This window comes from Bos grunniens, chromosome 8 (assembly GCF_055505025.1).
Source record: "Bos grunniens cultivar Pamir isolate PY7600 chromosome 8, Bosgru_T2T1.0, whole genome shotgun sequence".
NCBI classification, from domain to species: domain Eukaryota; kingdom Metazoa; phylum Chordata; class Mammalia; order Artiodactyla; family Bovidae; genus Bos; species Bos grunniens.
The window spans coordinates 58,948,751-58,974,757 of record NC_141172.1 but is presented as its reverse complement, the minus strand read 5'-3'; the positions used below and the strand labels follow the sequence as shown (position 1 = coordinate 58,974,757).

Here is a 26,007-nt window from a genome sequence, read left to right as displayed (position 1 = left end):
ACAAAGATCATGGCAACTGGCCCCATCACTTCATGGCAAATAGATGGGGAAACAACAGAAACAGTGACAGACTTTATTTTTTTGGCTCCAAAATCACTGCAGATGGTGACTGCAGCCATGAAATTAAAAGGTGCTTGCTCCTTGGAAGAAAATCTATGACCAACCACAGCATATTAAGCAGAGATATTACTTTGCCAACAAAAATCCATCTAATCAAAGCTATGGTTTTTCTAGTAGTCATGTATGGATGTGGGATTTGGACCATAAAGAAAACTAAGTGCTGAAGAATTGATGCTTTTGAACTGTGGTGTTGGAGGAGACTCTTGAGAGTCCCTTGGACTGCAAGGAGATCCAACCAGTCAATCCTAAAGGAAATCAGTCCTTAATATTCATTGAAATAACTGATGTGATGAAATGACTCATTGGAAAAGACCCTGATGCAGGGAAAGATTTAAGACAGGAGGAGAAGGGGACCACAGAGGATGAAATGGTTGTATGGCATCACTGACTCAATGGACATGAGTTTGAGCAAGCTCTGGGAGTTGGTGACGAACGGACAGGGAAGCCTGGCGTGTTGGCAGTCCATGGGGTGGCAAAGAGTCGGACATGACTGAGTGACTGAACTGAATGGAACTGAGTCAAAAGATAACAAACTTCTAGTTATAACATAGTGATGTAATGTATAACATGATAAATATAATTAACACTGCTGAGAGTTATATATGGAAGTTATTGAGACTAAATCCCAAGAGCTCTTAGCGTCAAGAAGAAATTTTTTTTCAATTTCTTCAAGATGATAGATGTTCACTAAACTTACTATGGTAGTTATTTCATGATGCATGTAAATCAAATCATTGTGCTGTACACCTTAAACTTATACAGGGCCACATGTCAAGTCTATCTCAAAAAAACTAGAAGAAAGAAATTGGAATGCATTAAGTTACAATTTTATAGAAATTTAAGACATTTGAAGAGAAATGAAAAAGAAGACTATTTAGAACTTCACTATCTATTAACATGAAGGAATGAGGACAAAGAATATCACGAGAAATTTGGTAATTTTGGAAGAAAAAACATTACTAATTTGAATACACAGAAATAAGAGGATCAACAGGAAAGGCTGAGAATCAAGGAGAGGGCAACAAATTACAAAAAACACTATCAGGGCAGGGACTTGGTCTTGTTGACTACTGTGTCTTAGTGATTAGAAAGATCAGTACAACAGGAGATACTTGATGAATGAACACAGCTTCATTTATTTTCAAATTTCTATTTTTTAAACAACTATTTTTTGAACAGATAATATAAGCCCATGGAGAAAATGAAAAGACAAAATTGTATATAATGAAAAGTAAGTCTCCTGCCTATTCTTTGTATCCCAGCCACCTTCCCTGGAGGTAATCACTTATTACCAACTTCTTATTTATTCTTCCAGAGATATTTTATATAAGAACAAGCATTTTTACATGCTGATTCAAAGAGCATGTGCACTTAAAATTTTGATATGCTTGGCCAAACTGCCCTCCATAGAGGAGGTACCAATCTTTGCCCCAATCCTCTTCTGTATAGGCGTGCCTATTTCTCTGTATTTTGCTATCAAACTTTTTTATCTTTACCAATCTGGTAGATGGAAAATGGTACACAACTGTAGTTTTAATTTATATTTCTCTTAATATGAGAGAGGTTAAGCATTGTGGTAGATTGGCTAGAGCTCATTCATCAAATTCATTTAGTTTTCTTCCTGGGCATACATCTAGATTATATTTCCCAGCCTCCCTGGAAGTATTGGTCAAATGAAAAAGTTCTAGACAATGGAATGTGGCTAGAAGTAGAGATGAATTTTAACTTGGCTTATAAAAGCTTTTCAGGAGCAACCTCCATCATGTCCCTTCTCTTATTTGCCTGACAGAGGAGGACTAGAGGCTGTAGGAGCTGGCTGAGTTGCTAGATGGAAAGATCCTAAGTTTCTGAATCACATGTGGAAAGCCACCTGCTGACCACCCAAATGGACTGTAGTTGAACTTCCACTATGTAGAAGTACTGATATTTGGGGGTTTGTATACAGTAGCTAGAGTTGCTCCCCCCAAGTAATAAAAGCATCTTTTTAAGTGTTTAAGAAGAATTTGTATTTCTTTTCCTATGTTTATGTCCTTGGTCCATTTTCCACTGGTTATAGATCTTTGCCTATTTTTATTAATATATTAAGTTGTTCATCTTTTTCATATTGATTTGTAGGGGTTCTTTATATTATCAGAGATTGTACTGAAATCCCTTTCTCTTAAGATTTCTCTTAGTTTGTCATTTGTTACCATGCAGCAAAACTTCATTTTCATGTAGTTGTATTTTTCAAACTGTTCTTTTATATTGATTTTGTATTATACCCAGCCAGGCCTTCCCATTTTTGAGATTTGTGGTTTTATTATAAAAGCAAGCCAATCTTATTCAGAAAGGTTACCAAACAGAAGGAAACAAACAGATAAACAGATACCAAAACAACTCTCAATTCTATGTCCCGACACAACTATATTATCCTTTTGACTTATTTCTTTATCATGTTTTCTTATGCATAACACCCTATCTTCTTTGCAGAACAACTCTTTGGGCTTAGCTTTCATGATGTAAACTTTGCTAGACAGGGACCAATTCTCTTTGGTAAAAGAGAATTTGTTAAAATAAATTTAACACAAGAGAAAATTTTCCTTCTCTCCCTTCATACTGCACCAAGGTTTTCGGGATGGAGAAGCAATTGCTTATTCTCCACAAAACCTTCAAAAGGCAAGGACTGTGGTGCTGGGACATGTCTTACTCAGCTGTCTGAGGCAGTCAGTGAAAACTTCAATTCCAGAAGCTTGAAACCTAAGAGAATCAGCAGTACCCTTCACCTGCGACCACAAGCAGAAATCCATCATTAAGGTGATGTCAACTGCACTCTGAGCTCCTGAGGAAACCACAGAGAGAGGAGTCCCTAAACAAATGTCTTCATAAAATACTGCAAGTGCACTTCCAGAGATTTCTCATGTTCAATCCGTACAGTGGAGGCAGGTTTTAAGTAGACTATTTTCTATTACTACCAGGCATCAGTAACTAATAATAAGAATGCATCCATTTCTCTTGTCTTAGCTGCCGCTTCTCCTTGCCTCACACTTTGTTTCTGTCTTACAGAACTGGTCTAGCTTCCGGCATACACCATGCTCTCTCATTAGCAGCCAAGAGATTTGCTCTGGTTACTCTCTCTGCCTTCATGAACACCACTTCTCCTCTACCGTAAACCTTGCTGGCAGTCTCCTCCTCGTTTTCCCAGCTAACTACCACATGCTCTAGAGGCTTTCCCAGGTTCCTCCAGGCTGTGTCAACTGCTTGACCTCTGGGCCCCCAATCACAGCATATTACCAAGCAGCTTTACCTGGATCTTTCCCTCGAGACTCTAACTTCTCAGGGGAGAGAGCATCTTAATTCATCTTTGTATTTTCACTGTCTGGTATAGAGTAAGTGGTGACCTTCAGTTGAAAAAGACAAGGAGGCATTTGACTTACCTTTGGTTTTTTGGGCAGGGATTAGGAGTACATGGATCCTTTGAGATGCATGATCCAAACTCAAACTGATGGTCCTGGAGGCCCACACAGCGAGCAATGCAGGCGCTGGGGTAAGTGCGTCCATTCTGCCCACAAACGGGGACAAACTGATCTGCACAGTTGCAGGGCAGACCTGCAGGGGGACAGCACCTCAGCAACTGCTCTTGTATGGCCCCTTCCTCTGTTTCCTCATTAAGGTAAACCACTGACAAGCAGCCAGAGGTCTCAGGTTAAAACAGAATTTAACATTAGGTCAGGGGGGTGGGGGAGGATGGGGAGCTGAATGGAAGGGGGCATATCCTCCCATCTCAGTGTTTTTAAAGGTGGCAAGGCTCTGAAAAGCCATTTGTCTGCACAATGACTTTCCTTTGTTCCACTTATTGCCTGCTAACTGAGGGTTTCCAGATCTTGATCCCAGGGGTAGAGATCCTTGCAAACTAAACTACGGGTAGGAGAATGTTTCTCCCAATTTTATATATAGAATCTGGAATTTAGATGTTTGATTCTGGTTTAAGGGATTTCCAGAATGTTCAAGGATAATACCAAAAAACAAGACAAAGAATGAAGGTTGTAAACACCTCACATAGGTTCTTTCTACCTCCTTAGGGAGGAGAAAGAACAAGAAGTTAGTAACTTGGAAAGATATTGTAACTTAAAACTTAAGAATTTTTATGAACATCTCCTTCTGAGTCCTGTGTAGACTGTGGCCCTATTTGAGTCCCCCAGATGTGTATACTTTGTGGCCAGTAAAATCTCCTTAGAGTCTGCTAGCTAAATACTCTTTATTTTTTTATTTTTTTGTCTGTACCACATGCCTTATGGGATTTTAGTTCCTTGACCAGGGATTCACTGGACTACCAGGGAAATCCCATTAAATAGTCATTGATGTAACTTATCCCAGGACATGAGGGGCTACACACTACAGGGAAAAAGGGTCCTACTAGTTGTAAACTTTAACTTCTAAAAACATTGTGATGTATGTAAATAAGTAAAAGTCTTCCTTGTAAATCTTTAGCTCATTTCTCATCCCACATCATTTTTCGGTTTCTCTAGGCAGAATGAATTGTCCTCATCAGAGCACAGCAGATAAAGGATAAAAATAAAGGACAACAACAACAAGACAATAAAGTAGCAAACCCTGGTACTCATTAGGGTGGATAGAGGATGGGATGGAGCTGGTCCTGCCTCTACTTCCCCATCAGTCTGCATTCACTTCTTGTTTCTGATCTCCCTTTTATTTCCAATGTGCTGGAGATACAAGGTTGGTAAACCCTATTCTGTTCTCTTCCTACCCTATTCCATGTGTAATACCAACTCAGAGTCAAGCTGCTGCTGCAACAGGAAGAAATGGTTTAAGGGCAACTACCTAACTCCTCTTTGCCCAGAACCAGATTTGGGAAAAAAGTAGATACCAGCAAATACTGGCAACTATGCTGTTGCTGTTGACAACTGGAGTTTCTTCTCAAGAAAAGAGCATCTCATCTCACTAACCTTGTCACTTACTGTGGCTGATGTGAGCATAATACCAGCAGCATAAGGCCTAGGAAAGTCAAGAAAGTAACATTCTTGATTGACTGTTCATAAAAATTAAGTTTCAAAATTACAATAATTTCCCAAGTTACTTTCCTGTTTTCCCCCTCCCTAAGGAGATATGAATGGAAGGAATCTATGTAAGGTGTTTACAACCTCTGTCTTTGTCTTGCTATTGTTATCACCCTTCAACATTCCAGAAAACTCCCAGACTTGACATACCTAAATTCTAGATTTTATATCTAGATTGGGAGAAACATTCTTTACTTTTTCTTCCAGTAGCTTTGTTTATAGGGGTCCCTGCCTATATGAATCCAGAAAGCCAAGGTAGGACAAGGAAGAACATGGTTAAAGAAAACAAACACAGAAACAAATTTACAAAATACAGGGACACTTTGGACTATAGTGGTAGGGGCAAATGGGTATTTCAGCAGGTAGAAAAACTCCATGTAACTAAAACTATACCAATCACTGGCCCTGTTCTTTTTGACTTACGGAATTCCAAAAGGACCTTAAGAAACCACTTACTTTAATGCCTTCAATTTATAGAGGAGGAAGCGATCCAGAGAGCAAAGTACCTTGCTCTCAGGTTATGTATTTACTTTACTGTGAACATTTGCAGTTAATGAGATGCTGCCTTCAAGGGAAAATGGGTACAGAGGATGAGGAAAGCTGCTGGATGACCACGGTTACCTGTGAAGGTACGACGGTCATCTTCTGAGCTGTGCTCACTGAGACAAAGGCGGGTAGAACACACCAAATTGCCAGCAAAACAAGAACAGATATTGCAGTCGACATTAAAGGAAGTTCCATGACCTGAGAGAAAGAGAAATAAAATGCTAATTTATGTCATGAATTTATAAATAAATCACAAATTAAAAATTACATAGTTTAAAAAGTTTTAAAATAGAAATTCTTAAAAGATGACTTCTGAATATATAAACTAGGGAATTAAACTTGTAATACTGGTATTTTCATATTGACCTCCCACCATATCCCCTCCAAACCCCTAATATGCTCATCTCACTAGACTGCTCCAAATTCTCTCCTATCTTATCATGTAAAGCATGACTTCAATTCCTCATCCGAGGTTCTTTTGTACAGAAAAGGTATTTACTCAGTGAAAGCATGACTTCAATTCCTCATCCGAGGTTCTTTTGTACAGAAAAGGTATTTACTCAGTGAAAGTTTATGGAAAGAATGAGTTTATCTTCTGATGTTTTCTGTGATTCAAGGTACCTATGTTACATTTTAGCTAATTAGAATATGGACTAAGCAATGAATACCTGACTTGCTGGTCTAAGCAGAAATTTGCAAGCTCTTTTTAGTCAAAAGTACTCTTCTTAAAGTAAGATCTCACACAGAAGAGTAAAACAAGAGGCATATAAAAGCTGAACTACTCTAGTTGATGGGGAGGGGGATGGATGTAGAGGTAGCAGAATGAGCAGGTGGGGTGGGGAGCACATTCTCAAAAGTGGTTTTTTTTTTCACAGTTTTTGAGGTTATATATTGATATGAAGAGTTACTAAGGGCTATAAGCAAAAGATGGTTTAAGGAAGCACTGAGAAAGCAAGATCCTCAGACTTTTAGAGAAGGTGATCAAACGGGGAGGTACTCTTAATGTGCTCTCTCCCAACCCCTAACCAACAGTGTAGTTCCCATCCCTTTGGTTTCCATGATGTCAACCTCTGGGTTTTACTTCTGGGAAAGGGGCAAAGCAGAGACAGACTGTTGAGAAAGGGGTGGGAAGGAGCAGACCTGTGTCCTTGCCTATGGAGCGCAAGGGCTTTATTGTCAAATAGGCCTAGGACTGAATTCTGCTTTGGTCATTTACTAGCTGGGTGACCTCTCTAAGCATCAGCTTCCTTATTAGTACCCATATCAAACAACTGGGAGGATTTAATGAGATAACACAGGCCAAGACTTAGCGCAGTATTAGCACACAGTAAAGAGTTCAGTAAGTGTTAGTTACTATCAGCTGTTAGTAGTCCCTTCTTGATGAGGCTTCTAAGAAGGTTCCTTAGAAGTCCTTGTGTTCCATAGAGTTTGAAAAATACTTCCCTAGAATATCTGATTTGTAGACTTTTACTCTCTGGTGAGAACCCATCCAATGTTCTCCCTACCAAGTTAATAAAACTAATCTTGTGTTAAAAACAAAACAAAACAAAAAAACAAAAACAGTTCAAGACTCACTTTTTCTTTTTCCTCCAACAATACAAGACTTCTGAAGGTCTATACAGTGCATCTCTATACAGTTTTCTAAGAGTCCACTTTGCCCACACGAGCAAATTTTATAACAACCAACTTCCCCTGCAGATGATGGCACCTGGATCAGTGTCCCTTGACGGACAATAAAATCAGATGCTTCTCCCAATTTGCAGCCTGTAGGGACAAAAATGAGCTGAGAGAGCTGGTACTGTTCCCTGATATTGTTTTGTGATATCAGATACACTTCACATAAGTTTTATAGATATTGTGTGGCCACTAAAGATTACGTAATAGAACTTTCACTAAACTAGGGAATTGCTTTGGTTCAACTGGCCACAAACAAACAAAAATTCCACGTTCAGTCTGTGAAGTGGTGGTGATTAAAGGACACATACCCCAAAGTTAGAAATAGTTCTTACAAAAATGCTGTAAGATAAGTAGTTCTTAAAATTTTTTAAGGCTTATCAAATATATTTTAAAAACACAGGTATTTTTTTAAATGTAACATGGCAACTGAGAGTAATTTTAGAATAATCTGGTCAGAAAACTTTTAGTGATAGAATAAAGACACATCTTAAATTCAAAGAAAAGTGAATACTTGATTGGACTTAGGGAAAACCCGTTTATTTTCAATTTTAACAAGATTTATTATGATGCTATAGCTTATGTAGTATTATACAAATATTATAAGTGGCCCTTTGAGATACGCTTATTTAATTTTTTTTTTTTTCCTTTTTACTTCCCATGTTTAAAAACTAGCCCAAGGTTCTTTTTTCCTTTGGTTGTCAAGAACCTTATGACTCATTATGAGAATCTGGTTTTGAAAGTGAAATAAGTTTACAATCTAAATGACTACTGAAAATTATTTTTTTGTCTTCCTCTGCTTACATATATAATACACGTTTATTTGAAAAACATAATTTAGAAAATGATCTTATTCCAAAGATAACTGCTATAAAGAAACAACAGCAGCACATACCCTTGCCCATCCCACACCCCATCCCACCTCTTACCCTGAACACAAGAGTATGGAAGGCAGGGATCACCAGATGGACACCCTTTCCGGTTTACCTCACAGAGTTCATTAGCAGGGCAAGGGTTTGGGTTACAAGGATGAGTCACCTCTTCTACAATGTTACCTAAAGAACTTGGCCCTGAAAATACAAAAACAGATCAGTTTAAACACCCAAAAGAGTAGAAGAGGTCTGTAAATTGTCTGAATTAATGACATCTGAAACAAATGGACAGCTCATGAGGTCTGTATAGTCAAAGCTATGGTTCTTCTAGTAGTCATGTATTGATGTGACAGTTGGACCATAAAGAAGGCTGAGCACCAAAGAATTGATGCTTTCAAACTGTGGTGCTGGACGAGACTCTTGAGGGTCCCTTGATCAACAAGGAAATCCAATCAGTCAATCCTAAAGGAAATCAACCCTGAATATTCATTGGAAGGACTGATGCTGAAGCTGAAGCTCCAATGCTTTGGTCATCTGATGTGAAGAGCTGACTCAACAGAAAAGACCCTGATGCTGGGAACGTTGAGGGCAGGAGCAGAAGGGGGTGGCAGAGGATGAGATGGTTGGTTGGCATCATCAACTCAATAAACATGAGTTTAAGCAAACTCTGAGAGATAGTGAAGGACAGGGAAACCTGGCATGCTGCAGTCCATGGGGTGGCAAAGGACTGGACATGACTGAGGGACTGAACAACAACATGAGGTATGATTCAAGTGAGTTATTGAAATGGATTTCCTGATCAACTGTGCATTTCCATAAACAAACATTCATTCATTTGTTTATTTATTGGGTGCCTAAGATAATGCCCATGAATCAAGGCAAATTGGAAGTGGTCAAATAAGAGATGGCAAGAGTGAACGTCGACATTCTAGAAATCAGCTAACTAAAAGGGACTGGAATGGGTGAATTTAACTCAGATGACCATTATATCTACTACTGTGGGCCAGAATCCCTTAGAAGAAATGGAGTAGCCATCATGGTCAACAAAAGAGTCCGAAATGCAGTACTTGGATGCAATCTCAAAAACGACAGAATGATCTCTGTTCGTTTCCAAGGCAAACCATTCAATATCACAGTGATCCAAGTCTATGCCCCAAACAGTAATGCTGAAGAAGCTGAAGTTGAATGGTTCTATGAAGACCTACAAGACCTTTTAGAACTAACACCCAAAAAAGATGTCCTTTTCATTATAGGGGACTGGAATGCAAAAGTAGGAAGTCAAGAAACACCTGGAGTAACAGGCAAATTTGGCCTTGGAATACGGAATGAAGCAGGGCAAAGGCTAATAGAGTTTTGCCAAGAAAATGCACTGGTCATAGCAAACACCCTCTTCCAACAACACAAGAGAAGACTCTACACATGGACATCACCAGATGATCAACACTGAGATCAGATTGATTATATTCTTTGCAGCCAAAGATGGAGAAGCTTTATACAGTCAGCAAAAACAAGACCAGGAGCTGACTGTGGCTCAGATCATGAACTCCTTATTGTCAGATTCAGACTTAAATTGAAGAAAGTAGGGAAAACCACTAGACCATTCAGGTATGACCTAAATCAAATCCCTTATGATTATATAGTGGAAGTGAGAAATACATTTAAGGGACTAGATCTGATAGATAGGATGGAGCTTTGTGACATTGTACAGGAGACAGGGATCAAGACCATCCCCATGGAAAAGAAATGCAAAAAAGCAAAATGGCTGTCTGAGGAGGCTTTACAAAAAGCTGTGAAAAGAAGAGAAGCGAAAAGCAAAGGAGAAAAGGAAAGATATAAGCATCTGAATGCAGAGTTCCAAAGAATAGCAAGAAGAGATAAGAAAGCCTTCCTCAGTGATCAGTGCAAAGAAATAGAGGAAAACAACAGAATGGGAAAGACTAGAGATCTCTTCAAGAAAATTAGAGATACCAAGGCAACATTTCATGCAAAGATGGGCTCGATAAAGGACAGAAATGGTATGGACCTAACAGAAGCAGAAGATATTAAGAAGAGGCGGCAGGAATACACAGAAGAACTGTACAAAAAAGATCTTCACGACCCAGATAATCACGAGGGTGTGATCACTGACCTAGAGCCAGACATCCTGGAATGTGAAGACAAGTGGGCCTTAGAAAGCATCACTACGAACAAAGCTAGTGGAGGTGATGGAATTCCAGGTGAGCTATTTCAAATCCTGGAAGATGATGCTGTGAAAGTGCTGCACTCAATATGCCAGCAAGTTTGGAAAACTCAGCAGTGGCCACAGAACTGGAAAAGGTCAGTTTTCATTCCAATGCCAAAGAAAGGCAATGCCAAAGAATGCTCAAACTACCGCACAATTGCACTCATCTCACACGCTAGTAAAGTAATGCTCAAAATTCTCCACTCCAGGCTTCAACAGTACGTGAACCGTGAACTTCCAGATGTTCAAGCTGGTTTTAGAAAAGGCAGAGGAACCAGAGATCAAATTGCCAACATCTGCTGGATCATGGAAAAAGCAAGAGAGTTACAGAAAAACATCTATTTCTGCTTTATTGACTATCCCAAAGCCTTTGACTGTGTGGATCACAATAAACTGTGGAAAATTCTGAAAGAGATGGGAATCCCAGACCACCTGACCTGCCTCTTGAGAAACCTATATGCAGGTCAGGAAGCAACAGTTAGAACTGGACATGGAACAACAGACTCGTTCCAAATAGGAAAAGGAGTACATCAAAGCTGTACATTGTCACCCTGCTTCTTTAACTTATATGCAGAGTACATCATGAGAAACGCTGGGCTGGAAGAAGCACAACTGGAATCAAGATTGCCAGGAGAAATATCAATAACCTCAGATATGCAGATGACACCACTCTTATGGCAGAAAGTGAAGAGGAACTAAAAAGCCTCTTGATGAAAGTGATAGTGGAGAGTGAAAAAGTTGGCTTAAAACTCAACATTCAGAAAACGATGATCATGGCATCTGGTCCCATCACTTCATGGGAAATAGATGGGAAAACAGTGGAAACAGTGTCAGACTTTATTTTTTTGGGCTCCAAAATCACTGCAGATGGTGACTGCAGCCATGAAATTAAAAGACGCTTACTCCTTGGAAGGAAAGTTATGACCAACCTAGATAGCATATTGAAAAGCACAGACATTACTTTGCCAACAAAGGTCCGTCTAGTCAAGGCTATGGTTTTTCCAGTGGTCATGTATGGATGTGAGAGTTGGACTGTGAAGAAAGCTGAGTGCCGAAGAATTGATGCTTTTGAACTGTGGTGTTGGAGAAGACTCTTGAGAGTCCCTTGGACTGCAAAGGAGATCCAACCAGTCCATTCTGAAGGAGATCAGCCCTGGGATTTCTTTGGAAGGACTGATGCTGAGGCTGAAACTCCAATACTTTGGCCGCCTCATGTGAAGAGTTGACTCATTGGAAAAGACTCTGATGCTGGGAGGGATTGGGGGCAGGAGGAGAAGGGGAGGACAGAGGATGAGATGGCTGGATGGCATCACTGACTCGATGGACGTGAGTCTGAGTGAACTCCAGGAGTTGGTGATGGACAGGGAGACCTGGCGTGCTATGATTCATGGGTTCGCAAAGAGTCAGACCCTACTGAGTGACTGAACTAAAGATAATGCCTGGCAAGGTCCTAGGTTCTGGAGATACAGAAGTGAATAAAAAAGGCAAATCTCTCTAGAGTTTACATTTTGGTCAGGAAATAGACAATAAATAGACTCTGAGCGTGTGTGTGTATGAATGTAAGTAAAAAGTCAGATAACAATAAGCAGTATAAAGGGATGGAATGTAACATATATTTTAAATAAGGTGGTCAAATAGATGCTTATGTCTAAAAGCGATAATTTAGCACATTCACCATAAATAATGATAATATATTATGGTAAGATGGACCCTATACCATGATCATATTGGTGAACTTATTAAATAATGACCAAGGAAAAATCTCACTTAATATACAGTCATCCCTCAGTATCTGTGGGGGGTTGATTCCAACACTCCCATGGATATCAAATTCTGAGAATGTTCAAGTCCTTTATATAAAATGGTGTAGTATTTGCATATAACCTAAGCACACTCTCCTGCATAGTTTAAATTATCTCCAGATTATTTATAATACCTAATACAATGTAAATACTATGTAAGTTCAGTCGCTCAGTCGTGTCCGACTCTTTGCGACCCCATGAATCCCAGCGCGCCAGGCCTCCCTGTCCATCACCAACTCCTGGAGTTCACTCAGACTCACGTCCATCGAGTCAGTGATGCCATCCAGCCATCTCATCCTCTGTCCTCCCCTTCTCCTCCTGCCCCCAATCCCTCCCAGCATCAGAGTCTTTTCCAATGAGTCAACTCTTCGCATGAGGTGGCCAAAGTACTGGAGTTTCAGCTTTAGCATCATTCCTTCCAAAGAAATCCCAGGGCTGATCTCCTTCAGAATGGACTGGTTGGATCTCCTTGCAGTCCAAGGGACTTTTAAGAGTCTTCTCCAACACCACAGTTCAAAAGCATCAATTCTTCGTAAATAGTTATAAATAAAATGTAAATGCTATGTAAATAGTTGCCAGGTATACAACGTTCAAATTTTGCTTTTTGGAAATTTCTGGAATTTTTTTTTCCTGAATATTTTCAATTTGCAAATGCAGAACCTGTGGATATGGAGGGCAAACTCTGTGTGACATTTTAAAAGAGTATTGAAATGTAAACAAAAGCATTTCTTTAAGTTTCCTCCCACTGAAAACAGTCTCTGTTTACACATATATTTGACTACTCTAATGGCATCCAGGATTATGAATACATTCATTTTGCTTACATGATTTTAGGCCAGACTTAGACTCTAAGGCTATAGAGAATCAGGGCTTATAGAATTTATCTCATCCAGCCCAATCATTTTATAAATAGGAAAGCTGAGGCTCACAGAAGTCATCTGCTTAAAATCAGAGAGGCCTATGATTCTAGTCAGTCCAATGCTCTCTTTTTTTCCACACTTGTCACTAAGGTTAAGGGACACAGTCTGTTTGTCTTGATTAAAATATAGTGAATATTGGGAGTTGCAAATGTAGTACCCACTTTTTTCTTTTTACTTACTACCAGGTTGGCAATGGGCCCACAGATAAAAAATCTTTCCCAGCTTCCCATACAATGAGGGGTGGTTTTCCCTTACATGAAGTAGCTAGAATTAAAATACTCATGTTGTGATGGTAAAGTACACAAAGTAACCTTGATGATGGAAGCCAAGCACTAAGAATGGTGGAGAAAGAAAAGGGAACCTGGATTCCACTGTAACAGCCCTAGACTATTTACTTCTGGGCTTTCTTTTGCTTCCATCTGTTCTATTATTTGCAGGTGAACTTAATCCTATCTTAACACAGGAAAATAAAGCTAGTTTGAGCCAGCTCACAGCACTAATGCCCCTTAGTGGTAGCCTAAACACTTCTCTTAACTATATGTACTTAGTCTCTCAGTCGTGTCTGACTCTCTGCGACCCCATGGACTTATAGCCCACCAGCCCACAGGGATTCTCCAGGTAAGAATACTGGAGTGGGTTGCCAGGCCCTTCTCCACGAGATTTTCCCAATCCAGGGATCGAACCCAGGTCTCCAGCATTGCAGGCAGATTTTTCACTGAGCCACCAGGAAAGCCCCTTGACTATATAGTGTCTATGAATTTTATCCCCTGGTTTCTACCACACAGTCACCTCCTGCTGGGAAGCTTAGCTTCAGAGTCCATCAAGGAGATACAAACTTATTCTTCTAGCTCTTGGTAGGAGTATTTGGTACAGAGAAAAACTCCATTTTCATGTACTAACCCAGACCATCATTCCTTACTCCCTATTTGGTGGGTAAGTCCAAGCCAATGCCTGGCTCAGTTTCCACTGATATTAGATGACAAGAAGCTAAAGACTCCCTAGGGGAAATTCTACTTGATCAAATCATGGCAAGGAGACAGCAATGATAAAGAGCTGGTTATCTGAGAATGCGGACACATGACTCATCACTAAGAATTCCTGACTGACAACAGTTCACTACCCACTCAGACTGCTAATGATAGTTGCTTCTGTGTATATATTTTAAGACGACAATTCTTTCCTGGGCTGAAAAGGGCAAGCAAATAAGGTAAGAGTCTGCAGATGAGATATTATCATTAAACCACATGTTCTCAACAGATAGATGCTCATGCAAAGCAAACATCAAGGGCAGAGATAGAAGGGAGAAGCCTTTAAATTAAAAAAAAAAAAGTACTTACTGAGGTATGTATCCAAAGGTATGCAATTCTCCAGGTCATCTGTGGGTGACAGAAGCTCACAAATACTTTCAGCTGTGTGGTCTTCAGGGAATTTGTTCTGGTCCCCACATTTCTTGAGAATCTCTACACAATCTGATCTTGAAAAGGAAAATACACACAAATTTAGGATTTGAGGAACCTCCTCACTCCCCAGGTTGCCTAGCCAATATCAATTCTGTTTCAGAAGCTTTTCAGAAAGTGAGTTTTTACAACTCAACAATGTTTCGCACTTTGTTAGGTGCATGATAAAGGAACAGGGGTGACAGCAGACCTTCGGTTGAAGAGTAAGTAACATATTTCACTATCAAAGCAGCCCTAACTTTCTCTGACCTGAGATCAAAAGCCTTGCTCAAATTTTACACTCATACCTACTGCCACTACTATCAATGTGGTTTTCCACTGTCATTGAAAGGAAATTAACCTAGGCTAGTCTGATGTGCTCTTTGTGAAATCATATTCCTTTCTCTCAGGGCTTCCTTTCTTCTTCCCTCACTGCCTTCCTGCCTTTCTCTTTTTAAATATCTGTTTATATCAACATTAAAGTGTTTGGCCTGTAACAACTGGAAAACCCACTACTTTAAAATTTTCTGTCTTCAATAGAAATTTGACCCCTCTATAAAGTTTCATCTTTATTTTATCCAGATCCCCCTTTTTTTTGTCTTCCTATTTACTTAAATTTTTTTTAATTTTTTAATTGAAGTATAGTTAATTTATAATGCTGTGTTCATTTCAGATGTACAACAAACTGGTTTAGTTATATATATATACACTGTTTTTCAGATTCTTCTACCTTATAGATTATTTCAAAATATTGAGTATAGTTCCCTGTGCTATACAATAGGTCCTTAAACTTTATCCTATAATAGATCTTAATAAGTAAACCATTCAGAAATGTTTATTAGGAACAGACCCTATTGACTATATTTACTAAGTCTTTCACTCATCAAACATTTCTGGAATATCTATTGCACTTTAGGATTATGCTCATTCCTGAAGAGAAGAAAAAGAAGAGAGAAAATATAAGAAAAAAAGAGGTTCAAAGAAGAGTGTTTATCCTCAAGAAGAGCAAAGCTAACAGGATATAAGACAAATACACATATTAAAGTAAACGAATAGAATAGTGCATTGAAGATACTCACTGTTTCTTGAACTAAGTTCCATGAGAAAAGTACAAATGAAAGTCTACAGAAATTTGTAGTTTGGATAAACTACTATCAGCTGGAGAAATCTGGGAAGATTCCATAGCAATGACTGGAATTTAAGAGGGGCTAAGACGGACAGTCAACGTTCTAGGAATCAGCAAAATAAAATGGACTGGAATGGGTGAATTTAACTCAGATGACCATCATATCTACTACTGTGGGCAAGAATCCCTTAGAAGAAATGGAGTAGCCATCATGGTCAACAAAAGAGTCCGAAATGCAGTACTTGGATGCAATCTCAAAAACGACAGAATGATCTCTGTTTGTTTCCAAGGCAAACCATTCAATATCACGGTGATCCAAGCCTATGCCCCTACCAGTAACGCTGAAGAAGCTGAGTTGAACGGTTCTATGAAGACCTACAAGACCTTTTAGAACTAACACCCAAAAAAGATGTTCTTTTCATTATAGGGGACTGGAATGCAAAAGTAGGAAGTCAAGAGATACCTGGAGTAACGGGCAAATTTGGCCTTGGAATACGGAATGAAGCAGGGCAAAGGCTAATAGAGTTTTGCCAAGAAAATGCACTGGTCATAGCAAACACCCTCTTCCAACAACACAAGAGAAGACTCTACACATGGACATCACCAGATGGTCAACACCGAGATCAGATTGATTATATTCTTTGCAGCCAAAGATGGAGAAGCTTTATACAGTCAGCAAAAACAAGACCAGGAGCTGACTGTGGCTCAGATCATGAACTCCTTATTGTCAGATTCAGACTTAATTGAAGAAAGTAGGGAAAACCACTAGACCATTCAGGTATGACCTAAATCAAATCCCTTATGATTATACAGTGGAAGTGAGAAATACATTTAAGGGACTAGATCTGACACAGAGTACCTGATGAACTATGGACTGAGGTTCGTGACACTGTACAGGAGACAGGGATCAAGACCATCCCCATGGAAAAGAAATGCAAAAAAGCAAAATGGCTGTCTGAGGAGGCCTTACAAATAGCTGTGAAAAGAAGAGAAGAGAAAAGGAGAAAAGGAAAGATATTCCCATCTGAATGCAGATTTCCAAAGAATAAAAAGGAGAGATAAGAAAACCTTTCTCAGCGATCAATGCAAAGAAATAGAGGAAAGCAACAGAATGGGAAAGACTAGAGATCTCTTCAAGAAAATTAGAGATACCAAGAGAATATTTCATGCAAAGATGGGCTCAATAAAGGACAGAAATGATATGGACCTAACAGAAGCAGAAGACATTAAGAAGAGGTGGCAAGAATACACAGGAAAACTGTACAAAAAAAATCTTCACGACCCAGATAATCACGAGGGTGTGATCACTCACCTAGAGCCAGACATCCTGGAATGTGAAGTCAAGTGGGCCTTAGAAAGCATCAATATGAACAAAGCTAGTGGAGGTGATGGAATTCCAGGTGAGCTATTTCAAATCCTGGAAGATGATGCTGTGAAAGTGTTGCACTCAATATGCCAGCAAATGTGGAAAACTCAGCAGTGGCCACAGGACTAGAAAAGGTCAGTTTTCATTCCAATGCCAAAGAAAGGCAATGCCAAAGAATGCTCAAACTACTGCACAACTGCACTCATCTCACACGCTAGTAAAGTAATGCTCAAAATTCTCCACTCCAGGCTTTAACAGTACGTGAACCGTGAACTTCCAGATGTTCAAGCTGGTTTTAGAAAAGGCAGAGGAACCAGAGATCAAATTGCCAACATCTGCTGGATCATCAAAAAAGCAAGAGAGTTCCAGAAAAACATCTATTTCTGCTTTATTGACTATCCCAAAGCCTTTGACTGTGTGGATCACAATAAACTGGAAAATTCTGAAAGAGATGGGAATCCCAGACCACCTGACCTGCCTCTTGAGAAACCTATATGCAGGTCAGGAAGCAACAGTTAGAACTGGACATGGAACAACAGACTGGTTCCAAATAGGAAAAGGAGTTCGTCAAGGCTGTGTATTGTCACCCTGCTCATTTAACTTATATGCAGAGTACATCATGAGAAACGCTGGGCTGGAAGAAGCACAAGCTGGAATCAAGATTGCCAGGAGAACTATCAATAACCTCAGATATGCAGATGACACCACCCTTATGGCAGAAAGTGAAGAAGAACTAAGGAGCCTCTTGATGAAAGTGAAAGAGGAGAGTGAAATAGTTGGCTTAAAGCTTAACATTCAGAAAACTAAGATCATGGCATCCGGTCCCATCACTTCATGGGAAATAGATGGGGAAACAGTGGAAACAGTGTCAGACTTTATTTTTTTGGGCTCCAAAATCACTGCAGGTGGTGACTGCAGCCATGAAATTAAAAGACACTTACTCCTTGGAAGGAAAGTTGTGACCGACCTGCACATTAAAGAGCAGAGATATTACTTTGCCAACAAAGGTCCGTTTAGTCAAGGCTATGGTTTTTCCAGTGGTCATGTATGGATGTGAGAGTTTGACTGTGAAGAAAGCTGAGTGCCGAAGAATTGATGCTTTTGAACTGTGGAGTTGGAGAAGACTCTTGAGAGTCCCTTGGACTGTAAGGAGATCCAACCATTCCATCCTAAAGGAGACCAGTCCTGGGTGTTCATTGGAAGGACTGATGCTGAGGCTGAAACTCCAATACTTTGGCCACCTCATGTGAAGAGTTGACTCATTGGAAAAGACTCTGATGCTGGGAGGGATTGGGGGCAGGGAGAGAAGGGGGAGAAGAGGATGAGATGGCTGGATGGCATCACCGACTCGATGGACATGAGTTTGGGTGAACTCTGGGAGTTGGTGATGGACAGGGAGGCCTGGTGTGCTGCAATTCATGGGGTCGCAAAGAGTCGGACACCACTGAGTGACTGAACTGAACTGAACTGAAGAGGGAGAGGCAGTGGGCGAGTACAGATACAGGGTAGGAGGAAGAGTATTTTCAGTAAAGAAGGAAAATTGGGAGAACATCTGACATGTGGGGGTGATGACTCTAGAGACAGGCTGTGGGTAGAGATCATAGAGGGTCCAAACCAAAACTGGAGAGTCATTATGATGAAAGAAACTTACTTGCAAATAATACTGCCCCGTGATTTACTATGGCAAGGCTTAATCTGCAACGAACAAGCTATTGCTTTCCACATTTCTGGTTGGCACTTTTTAATGTCAAGGACAGGTATGCTGATAAATGGCATCTTTATGCTTCCTTTTTCCCACAGCTTCATGTCATTCATGGCTCCTTGATCTGACTGAGCATTGCAACTCCTGAAAAGTTCTGTTGGCCTGAAGAGAAAAAAGGCCAGAAGGAATCAAGAGGCAATTATTTTCTAGAAAGAAGCTACGTGTAAAATCTTGACATGCCAGTGTATCAGGAAAATATATTTTTTTAAAGAAGAAAGTGCATACAACCCATCAAAGAATGTCAGCTTTGAATGTATGAAGATTCAAAGTAGACATCAGCACTAAGACTCTGATTGAAATTTTTCTTTAAAATACAGATTTTTGTGAGGCACTTAAAAACTTCAAAACACTGTAGACTATCATCTCAGACCATACTATTTCTTTCATCTCATAAAATAAATAAGTTCAAGTTTTAAAAACTGAGGTATAATTTATAAAAATAAAATTTATAGATCTTATGGTTAGTTCAATTTGACAAACATATACATTCATATGGGCATATCCAAATCAATGAGCAGCATTTCTATCCTGTTAAAAAGTTCCCTTGTGTCCCCATCTAGTCAATGCCCTTCCCTGCTACTGCACCCCAGAGGCCACCACCACTCATATTCAGATCACCAGAGATTAATTCTCAAATGGAATCATACTGTATGTAGTCTTCTGGGTCTAGTGTCTTGAGCTAAAGAATCTTGAGATGTACTCATGTTGTGCATATAAATTGCTTATTCTTTTTATTGTTCAGTCATATTTTATTAATAAATGTATCATAATTTGTTTATCCCAGTGGTTCCCAAACTTTTTGATCTCAGGACCCATTTACACTTTTGAAACTACAGAGTTCTCAAAAAGCTTTTGTTTATGTAGACTATATACACCAATATCCCATTATCATATTATAAATCAAAACTGAGAGATTTTTAAAGTACTTATTAATCCATTTAAAATGATAAATCCATTTCACGATAACAAAAGGAAGAGAAGGGTAGGTCTGTTGCAGTTTTGTAAATCTCTTTTAATGTCTGGCTTTAAAAAGACAGCTGCACTTTCATATGTGCCCCTGCATTCAATCTGTTGCTATATCACGCCTTAAAGCAGCTGGAAAACTTCACTATTCACTCTTGTGAGTGAAAAAGGCAAATAATGTCTTGGTATTATTATAAAAATAGTTTTAATCTCATGGGGTTTTGGGAAAACAGAACACACTTTGAGAAATGCTGGTTTATTCATTCATTCACTGGTTTAGCGACATTAAGGTTGCTTCTAGTTTTCATGTCTCTTTTCCCTGGCTATGAATGGCACTGTTGGGTTATAACTTTCTAAGAAACTGTCAAACTGTTTCCAGAAGTAGTTACATCATCTTCTGCTCTCACCAGCCAAGTATGAAAATTCCAGCTGCTTTACATGCTTGTCAGTCTTTGTAGTTAATCACTCAATTGTGTGTAGTGGTATATCACTGGTTTTAATTTGCATTTTGCTGATGCCTAATTGCACTGAGCACCTTTTCATGCACTTATTGACCATTTTGATATCTTCATTTGTGAAGCATCTTTCCAGCCGTTTGACTTTTTTTAAAGTTGTCTTTTTACTATTGAGTTGTAAGAATTCTTTATATATTCCAGACATTAAGTTTTTTGTCAGACATATGTATTACAAATATTTTCTGTCAGCTTGTGGTTTGCCTTTTCATTTTCTCAATGGTGTCTTTCGATGAACAAATTTTTTTAACTTTAAAAATTTATTTGAGATACTATATTATTGGGGTATAATTTACATACAATATAATGTGAAGATCTTGAAAGTTCAGTTCAGTAAGTTTTGAAAATTATATTCATCTATATAATCCAACCCCCAAATAAAATATAGAACATTTCTGTCACTCCATAAAGTTCCCTTATACATTCTTCCAGGCGATTTCCCTTTCTGCCAGAGGCAAGGACTTTCTGATCTTAATCCTTAATGATTACTTTTTTCTATTCTTGAACTCATACATGTGGATGTGTTTTGGGTTGGGCTTCTTTCACTCAACATAAGATTCATCTGTGTTTTGGGGTTTATCAGTACTTTGGCTTTTTTTTCTCTCCTGCTAGGTACTAGCTATTCTATTGTTTAAATACCACAGTATGTTCTTTCATTCTCTTCTTGATGGATGTTTTATTTATCCACCCCTGCTTCCCATTGGAGAAGGAAATGGCAACCCACTCCAGTGTTCTTGCCTGGAGAATCCCCCAGACTGGGGAGCCTGGTGGGCTGCTGTCTACGGGGTAGCACAGAGTCAGACACGACTGAAGTGACTTAGCAACAGCAGCAGCAGCTCCCCATTTTGGAGTTCTTATGAATAAGAGTGCTATGTAAGCCTTTTGGGGGAACATATATTTTCATGTGTCTTGGATAAATGCTTCAGAATGAAATTGCTAGGGTACAGATTTAACTTTTTAAGAAATTGCAAGAAAACTTTCCAAAGTGCTTAAACACATCTTATACTCCCAGCAGCAAATTATGAAAATTCCATTTCATGCACATGCTTGGCAGTCTTCTGCTTTTAGCTATTTGGTGTGAGGGAGCATCTCATTGGGGTTTTAATTTGCATTTTTGCATGACTAATGGTAATGAACTTTTTCTATACTAAGTGTTTGTTTTGATGTCTTTTTTTTTTTTTTTTGATGTCTTTTTTGATGAAGTGTCCTTGGAAGTTTTTTTGCCCATTTTTCAATTTGACTTTTACTATGCCGTTATAGGAATTATCTATATATCCTGGATATAATACCTTTGTCAAATGCATCTGTGTGTGATTATGTGTGTGTATGTGTGCCTTTGTGAAGTAGGAAATATTTTTTCTCAGACTGTGGCCTCTCTTCTCAAATTTTAAATGGTGGCTTTAAATCAACAAAAATGTTTACTGTTGAACTCCAGTTCATTATTTTTTTTCTATTATAATTAGTATCTTGTGTCCTGTCTACAAAATCTTTGTCTATATCATGGTTGTTTAGAGATTCTCCTATTTTTTTTTCCCAGAAGCTTTTATTTTTATTTCTATGACCCATCTTGAATTAATGTTTATGGTGCGAGATAGAAGTTAAGGTTCTTTTCTATTTTCATACAGATATTCAACTGTCCCACCATTATTTGTCGAAAAGCTGTTACTTTTGCACTGAGTTGCCTTGCTTTGTTGAAAATCAAGTTTCAGCACAGTGTGGGTATACTATTGCTTTTCTATTTTGTCATTGATCTGTTTGTCTAAATTTATGCCAATATCATACTGATTTAATTTCTATTGCTTTATAATAAGTCTTGAAATCATGTACTGTAAGGTCTCCAAATTTAGTCTTTAAAAATACTGTTTTAGGTATTCTAGGTTCTTTGTATTTTCATATGAATTTTAGAATTAGACTGCCACTTTCTATTTTAAAAAGTCATTTGGGATTTTGATTGAGGTTGCACTGACTAGAGTTCAGATTGGTTTCAAGAGAATTAACATCTTAACAATATTAAAATGTTCTAATCTACATAGAGAAGTACATAGTACTTCTCTCCATGTATTTTCTGTCTTTAATTTCTTTTTGCAAAGTTTTCTAGTTTCTAGAGTAGAGTTTTTGTACATCTTTTGTTGAATTTATCTCTAAGTACTTCATATTTTTTATGCAGTTGTATAGATTTTCTTTATAAATTTCATTTTCTAATTGTTTCTTGCTAATAAACAGAAATACAATTTGCTTTTTTATGTTAACCTTATACCCTATGACTCTGTCAAATTCAAGGATTTAAGGGGAGTTTGTATGCAGATTTTATGTCATCTCCTTTTGCAGTTCCCTCCTTTCTGGGATTTTCTATTTCCACATCCAGCTACTCTGGCAGCCCCAAACTCTGATCTCTTAACTCCTCAGTCCAATACTGCTGCTTTTTGCTTGAAATCTATATGCCATGCCAGGGGACTAAGAGTGCCTATGAAGGAAAAACTGGATAAAAGTGGCCCTCACTCAGTGTGGTCTCTATCTTTCATGAGATGTAGTTCTTCCTGCATTAGGTCACTCTCAAAGGCCTTCAAAACAATTATGTTTTTGTAGTTTGTATAGGGCTAATAATTGGTATTTTTTAAATATAAAAATATTTAATTATATCAGTTTCCTATCAACAAACAAGTCATTGAAGGCTGTTTATACTGGCCATTTCCATGGTTGGCAGGAGGCTCTTTCACTAAAGGATCCCATGGTTTCCACTGAACCGTTTTTCTTATCAGGCTTAGTTCCTTTTCAGCTTGAAGAATTACCTCTTTTACTTGGCCACCCTGAAGTTGCTCTCCTAGTTTTTTAACATCTGGTTCCGCTTTAACCATACTCAGCTTCTCATTTTTAATCTGTTCTGTATACTTCCTATATGCTGCATTTTTTAGGGATCTGTCCAAGAACATCAAGAAACTTTGTATACAATATTTTTAGCCTCTCATGTGGAGTCTTACATACAGCTAATCCCACAAGGTCAGCGGTCTTCAGCAACCCCGCCATGAGAGCCATAACTGGTATTGACAGGAGTGTTAGTCTGATACAAACTGCTCTACCATTACCATAAGTTAGGAATATATCCAAATTTAACTTTAAACATTTGATAGATCTCAAATTTGCTCAACCTCTAAGCCAGGTCTTTATTGGCTAATATTAGCTGTAAAGATATCTCAATTTTCTTTCTTGAAATAATAATCTGAATACTTTTAAGAGGATAGAACTAGCTTGAGGTGTGTTAGCTTGAGGTAAACATCCTATGAACTTCCTTCTGGATCAACTGATTGATTCTCTGTCTTTTTGCCCTCCTGATCTTTGGGCTGTGCCTCACAAATCAACTAGCCCCCTTTTCTTTAGAAATTCTCCCTCTCTGGCTTCTCTGATACAGCATTCTGTATGCTTCTGGATGCCCCTTTCCTGGTTTTCTTCATTCCTTCTTCAGCCATTACTTCAGTTCTTGGCTCTTATTTTTCTTATCATAATGGATATCTCAGGAAAACACCTATTTAATTGCTCCTGTAAAGAATGCTTTTGTATGTCATAGGGGACTCACTGAGTGTGAACTTCAACCAATCTGAAGGTCCTTCACAGCAAGCTGTCATAAGAGGGTATTTGGATGAGTAAATTGTTCACATTGCTTTACTCTGCACTGAATTATTTTTTCACTGGTGATGCAGAGGAAGGGAGAGAGGAAGAATGGGAGATTGAAGGCAGAAGGACTCTGCATTCTAGAAGTCTGAAGCATCTTTAGATTAGAAGTGGCTTTGTTACAGTGCTTCCTTTCCCAGTGGTGATTTACCAGGTGAATACAGCCTTTAAAGATGAAATGATAAAGATATACTACTTCCTCTTAACTTAGCAGGAACAAAATCAGAGTTCTTAAGGAACTCCTGCTAAGGAACATTTTAGCAGAGTTCCTGCTAAAATGATCTTTTTTCACTTATTTAAAAATAAGTCAATTAATGACAAAATACTTCCATTCCATGTATAGTAATTTGCTCTTACCTGTTGTTAAAATTAGTGCAGTAAGTGAGGTTTCTACAGCCCAACTGGCAAGGTTCCCGGACATCTGCTAAACAGGTCAACATAGACACTTCCACTGGATTATATTCACAAAAGCGATCAAACTCTTGCCAACTCTGTGTATTGCCCCAGCTCATGCTATAGAGTTTAGTACACAGTTCTCTGAAACAAAAGCACAAATACAGAAACATACAGATCAGCCAAATGAATATTTGATTTGCATAAAACTTAAACTCTATGAACTGTGCTTTAGAACATAAATGAAAAAAATATACAAAGATCAAAAGACTAAGACCTATCTTCTAGAATTTAGAGCCCCCAAAAGTAATCTTTTACATGAAAAAGTTAGCTTTCTTTTATTATCGATCTCTTTTCTTTGCCATGGTTGCTAGAAAGCTTGGTGTTCAATTTAATGTTTAATCATATTTGTACATCCTTATTCTTGGCACAAGTATTCCCCTCTATATTTCTGATCTCTCTTTTACCTTTAAAGAACCTGCCTGCAAATACAGGAGACATAAGAGATGCAGGTTTGATTCCTGGGTTAGGAAGATCCCCTGGAGGAGGGCGTGGCAACCCACTCCAGTATTCTTGCCTAGAGAATCCCATGGACAGAGGAGCCTGGCAGGCTATGGATCATAGGCTTGCAAAAAGTTGGACACGACTGAAGCTACTTTGCAGCAGCAGCAAATGTAAAGCACATGGTTCTGCTTCTACCAAGACATAGTCCACTATATTTATGTTCGTCACATGAGGCAAAAATGTAACTTGATCCTCAGACTCCTTTTAAGAAGCATTATAGACTTAAGTTCACTAGCTTCTCCCTGAAAAAGTATCCCAAGCAACTTATAGTCCTTAAGATATACCAAGACAGCCTATATATATAGGCTTTAAGAATTTCAAAGCTGCTATAAACTATTATATATAGCAATATATACTATATATATTATTGTAGTATGCATGTATTCTTATTTCAGTACTCGCTAATTATAAAGCAACTTCGGTGCATATATATATAGCTGAAACAGAATCAGGATCATTTCCAAAGTGATTTCACATTTTATACTCATTAATTTTTAACACTGATAAATGTAATAAAAGTATAAAAAAAGTAATACGCAATATAAAATTTTAATACTACCAGAATGTACAAAGTCACAAGTAAAAATTCTCCACCTCTGTCACATTTTGACTCTCATAATTACCTCTATGAGGAGGGTACCTTTACTTTTATAAGTTTGCTCATTCACTTTACCAACATTTATTGCATGCCTATTTTATGTGAGGCCCTGTTCAAGGCACTGGCTATGCAGTGGTGAATAAAAGAAACAAAGTCCCTACTCTCAGTGGAGCTTACACATCATGGGGATGAGAAAGCTGAGGTACCTTGAGGTACCAAGATCCAACAGGCACCTGGATCTGGAAAATCAGTACCTTCTCTAGTCCTTACTTTCTGTATGACCTTGGACCTTGTTTAATATCTCAAGTTAGTTTTCTATATATAAACAAGAATTAACACAAATTGACATCAGTCATAAGATGATACCGGCCTTGTCAGATTTCATGAAGATGAACAAGATGAAAGTGAAAGC

At 38.5% G+C, this 26,007-nt stretch overlaps 1 protein-coding gene and 1 pseudogene across 1 annotated transcript in view; both read right to left on the bottom strand.

Annotated features, from left to right (window-relative positions):
* RECK (reversion inducing cysteine rich protein with kazal motifs) overlaps positions 1-26,007 on the bottom strand; it is an 81,335-nt gene that overhangs the window by 9,874 nt on the left and 45,454 nt on the right. The window contains exons 10-16 of the mRNA XM_086415846.1: positions 24,398-24,577; positions 18,789-19,001; positions 14,547-14,683; positions 8,324-8,464; positions 7,296-7,484; positions 5,796-5,918; positions 3,534-3,705 (exon numbers count right to left, since the gene is read on the bottom strand). Of these exons, the coding sequence (XP_086271972.1) occupies positions 3,534-3,705; positions 5,796-5,918; positions 7,296-7,484; positions 8,324-8,464; positions 14,547-14,683; positions 18,789-19,001; positions 24,398-24,577 (1,155 nt within the window). The remainder of the gene's footprint in view (positions 1-3,533; positions 3,706-5,795; positions 5,919-7,295; positions 7,485-8,323; positions 8,465-14,546; positions 14,684-18,788; positions 19,002-24,397; positions 24,578-26,007) is intronic.
* LOC147367162 (NADH dehydrogenase [ubiquinone] 1 alpha subcomplex subunit 5 pseudogene) lies at positions 23,051-23,523 on the bottom strand (annotated as a pseudogene).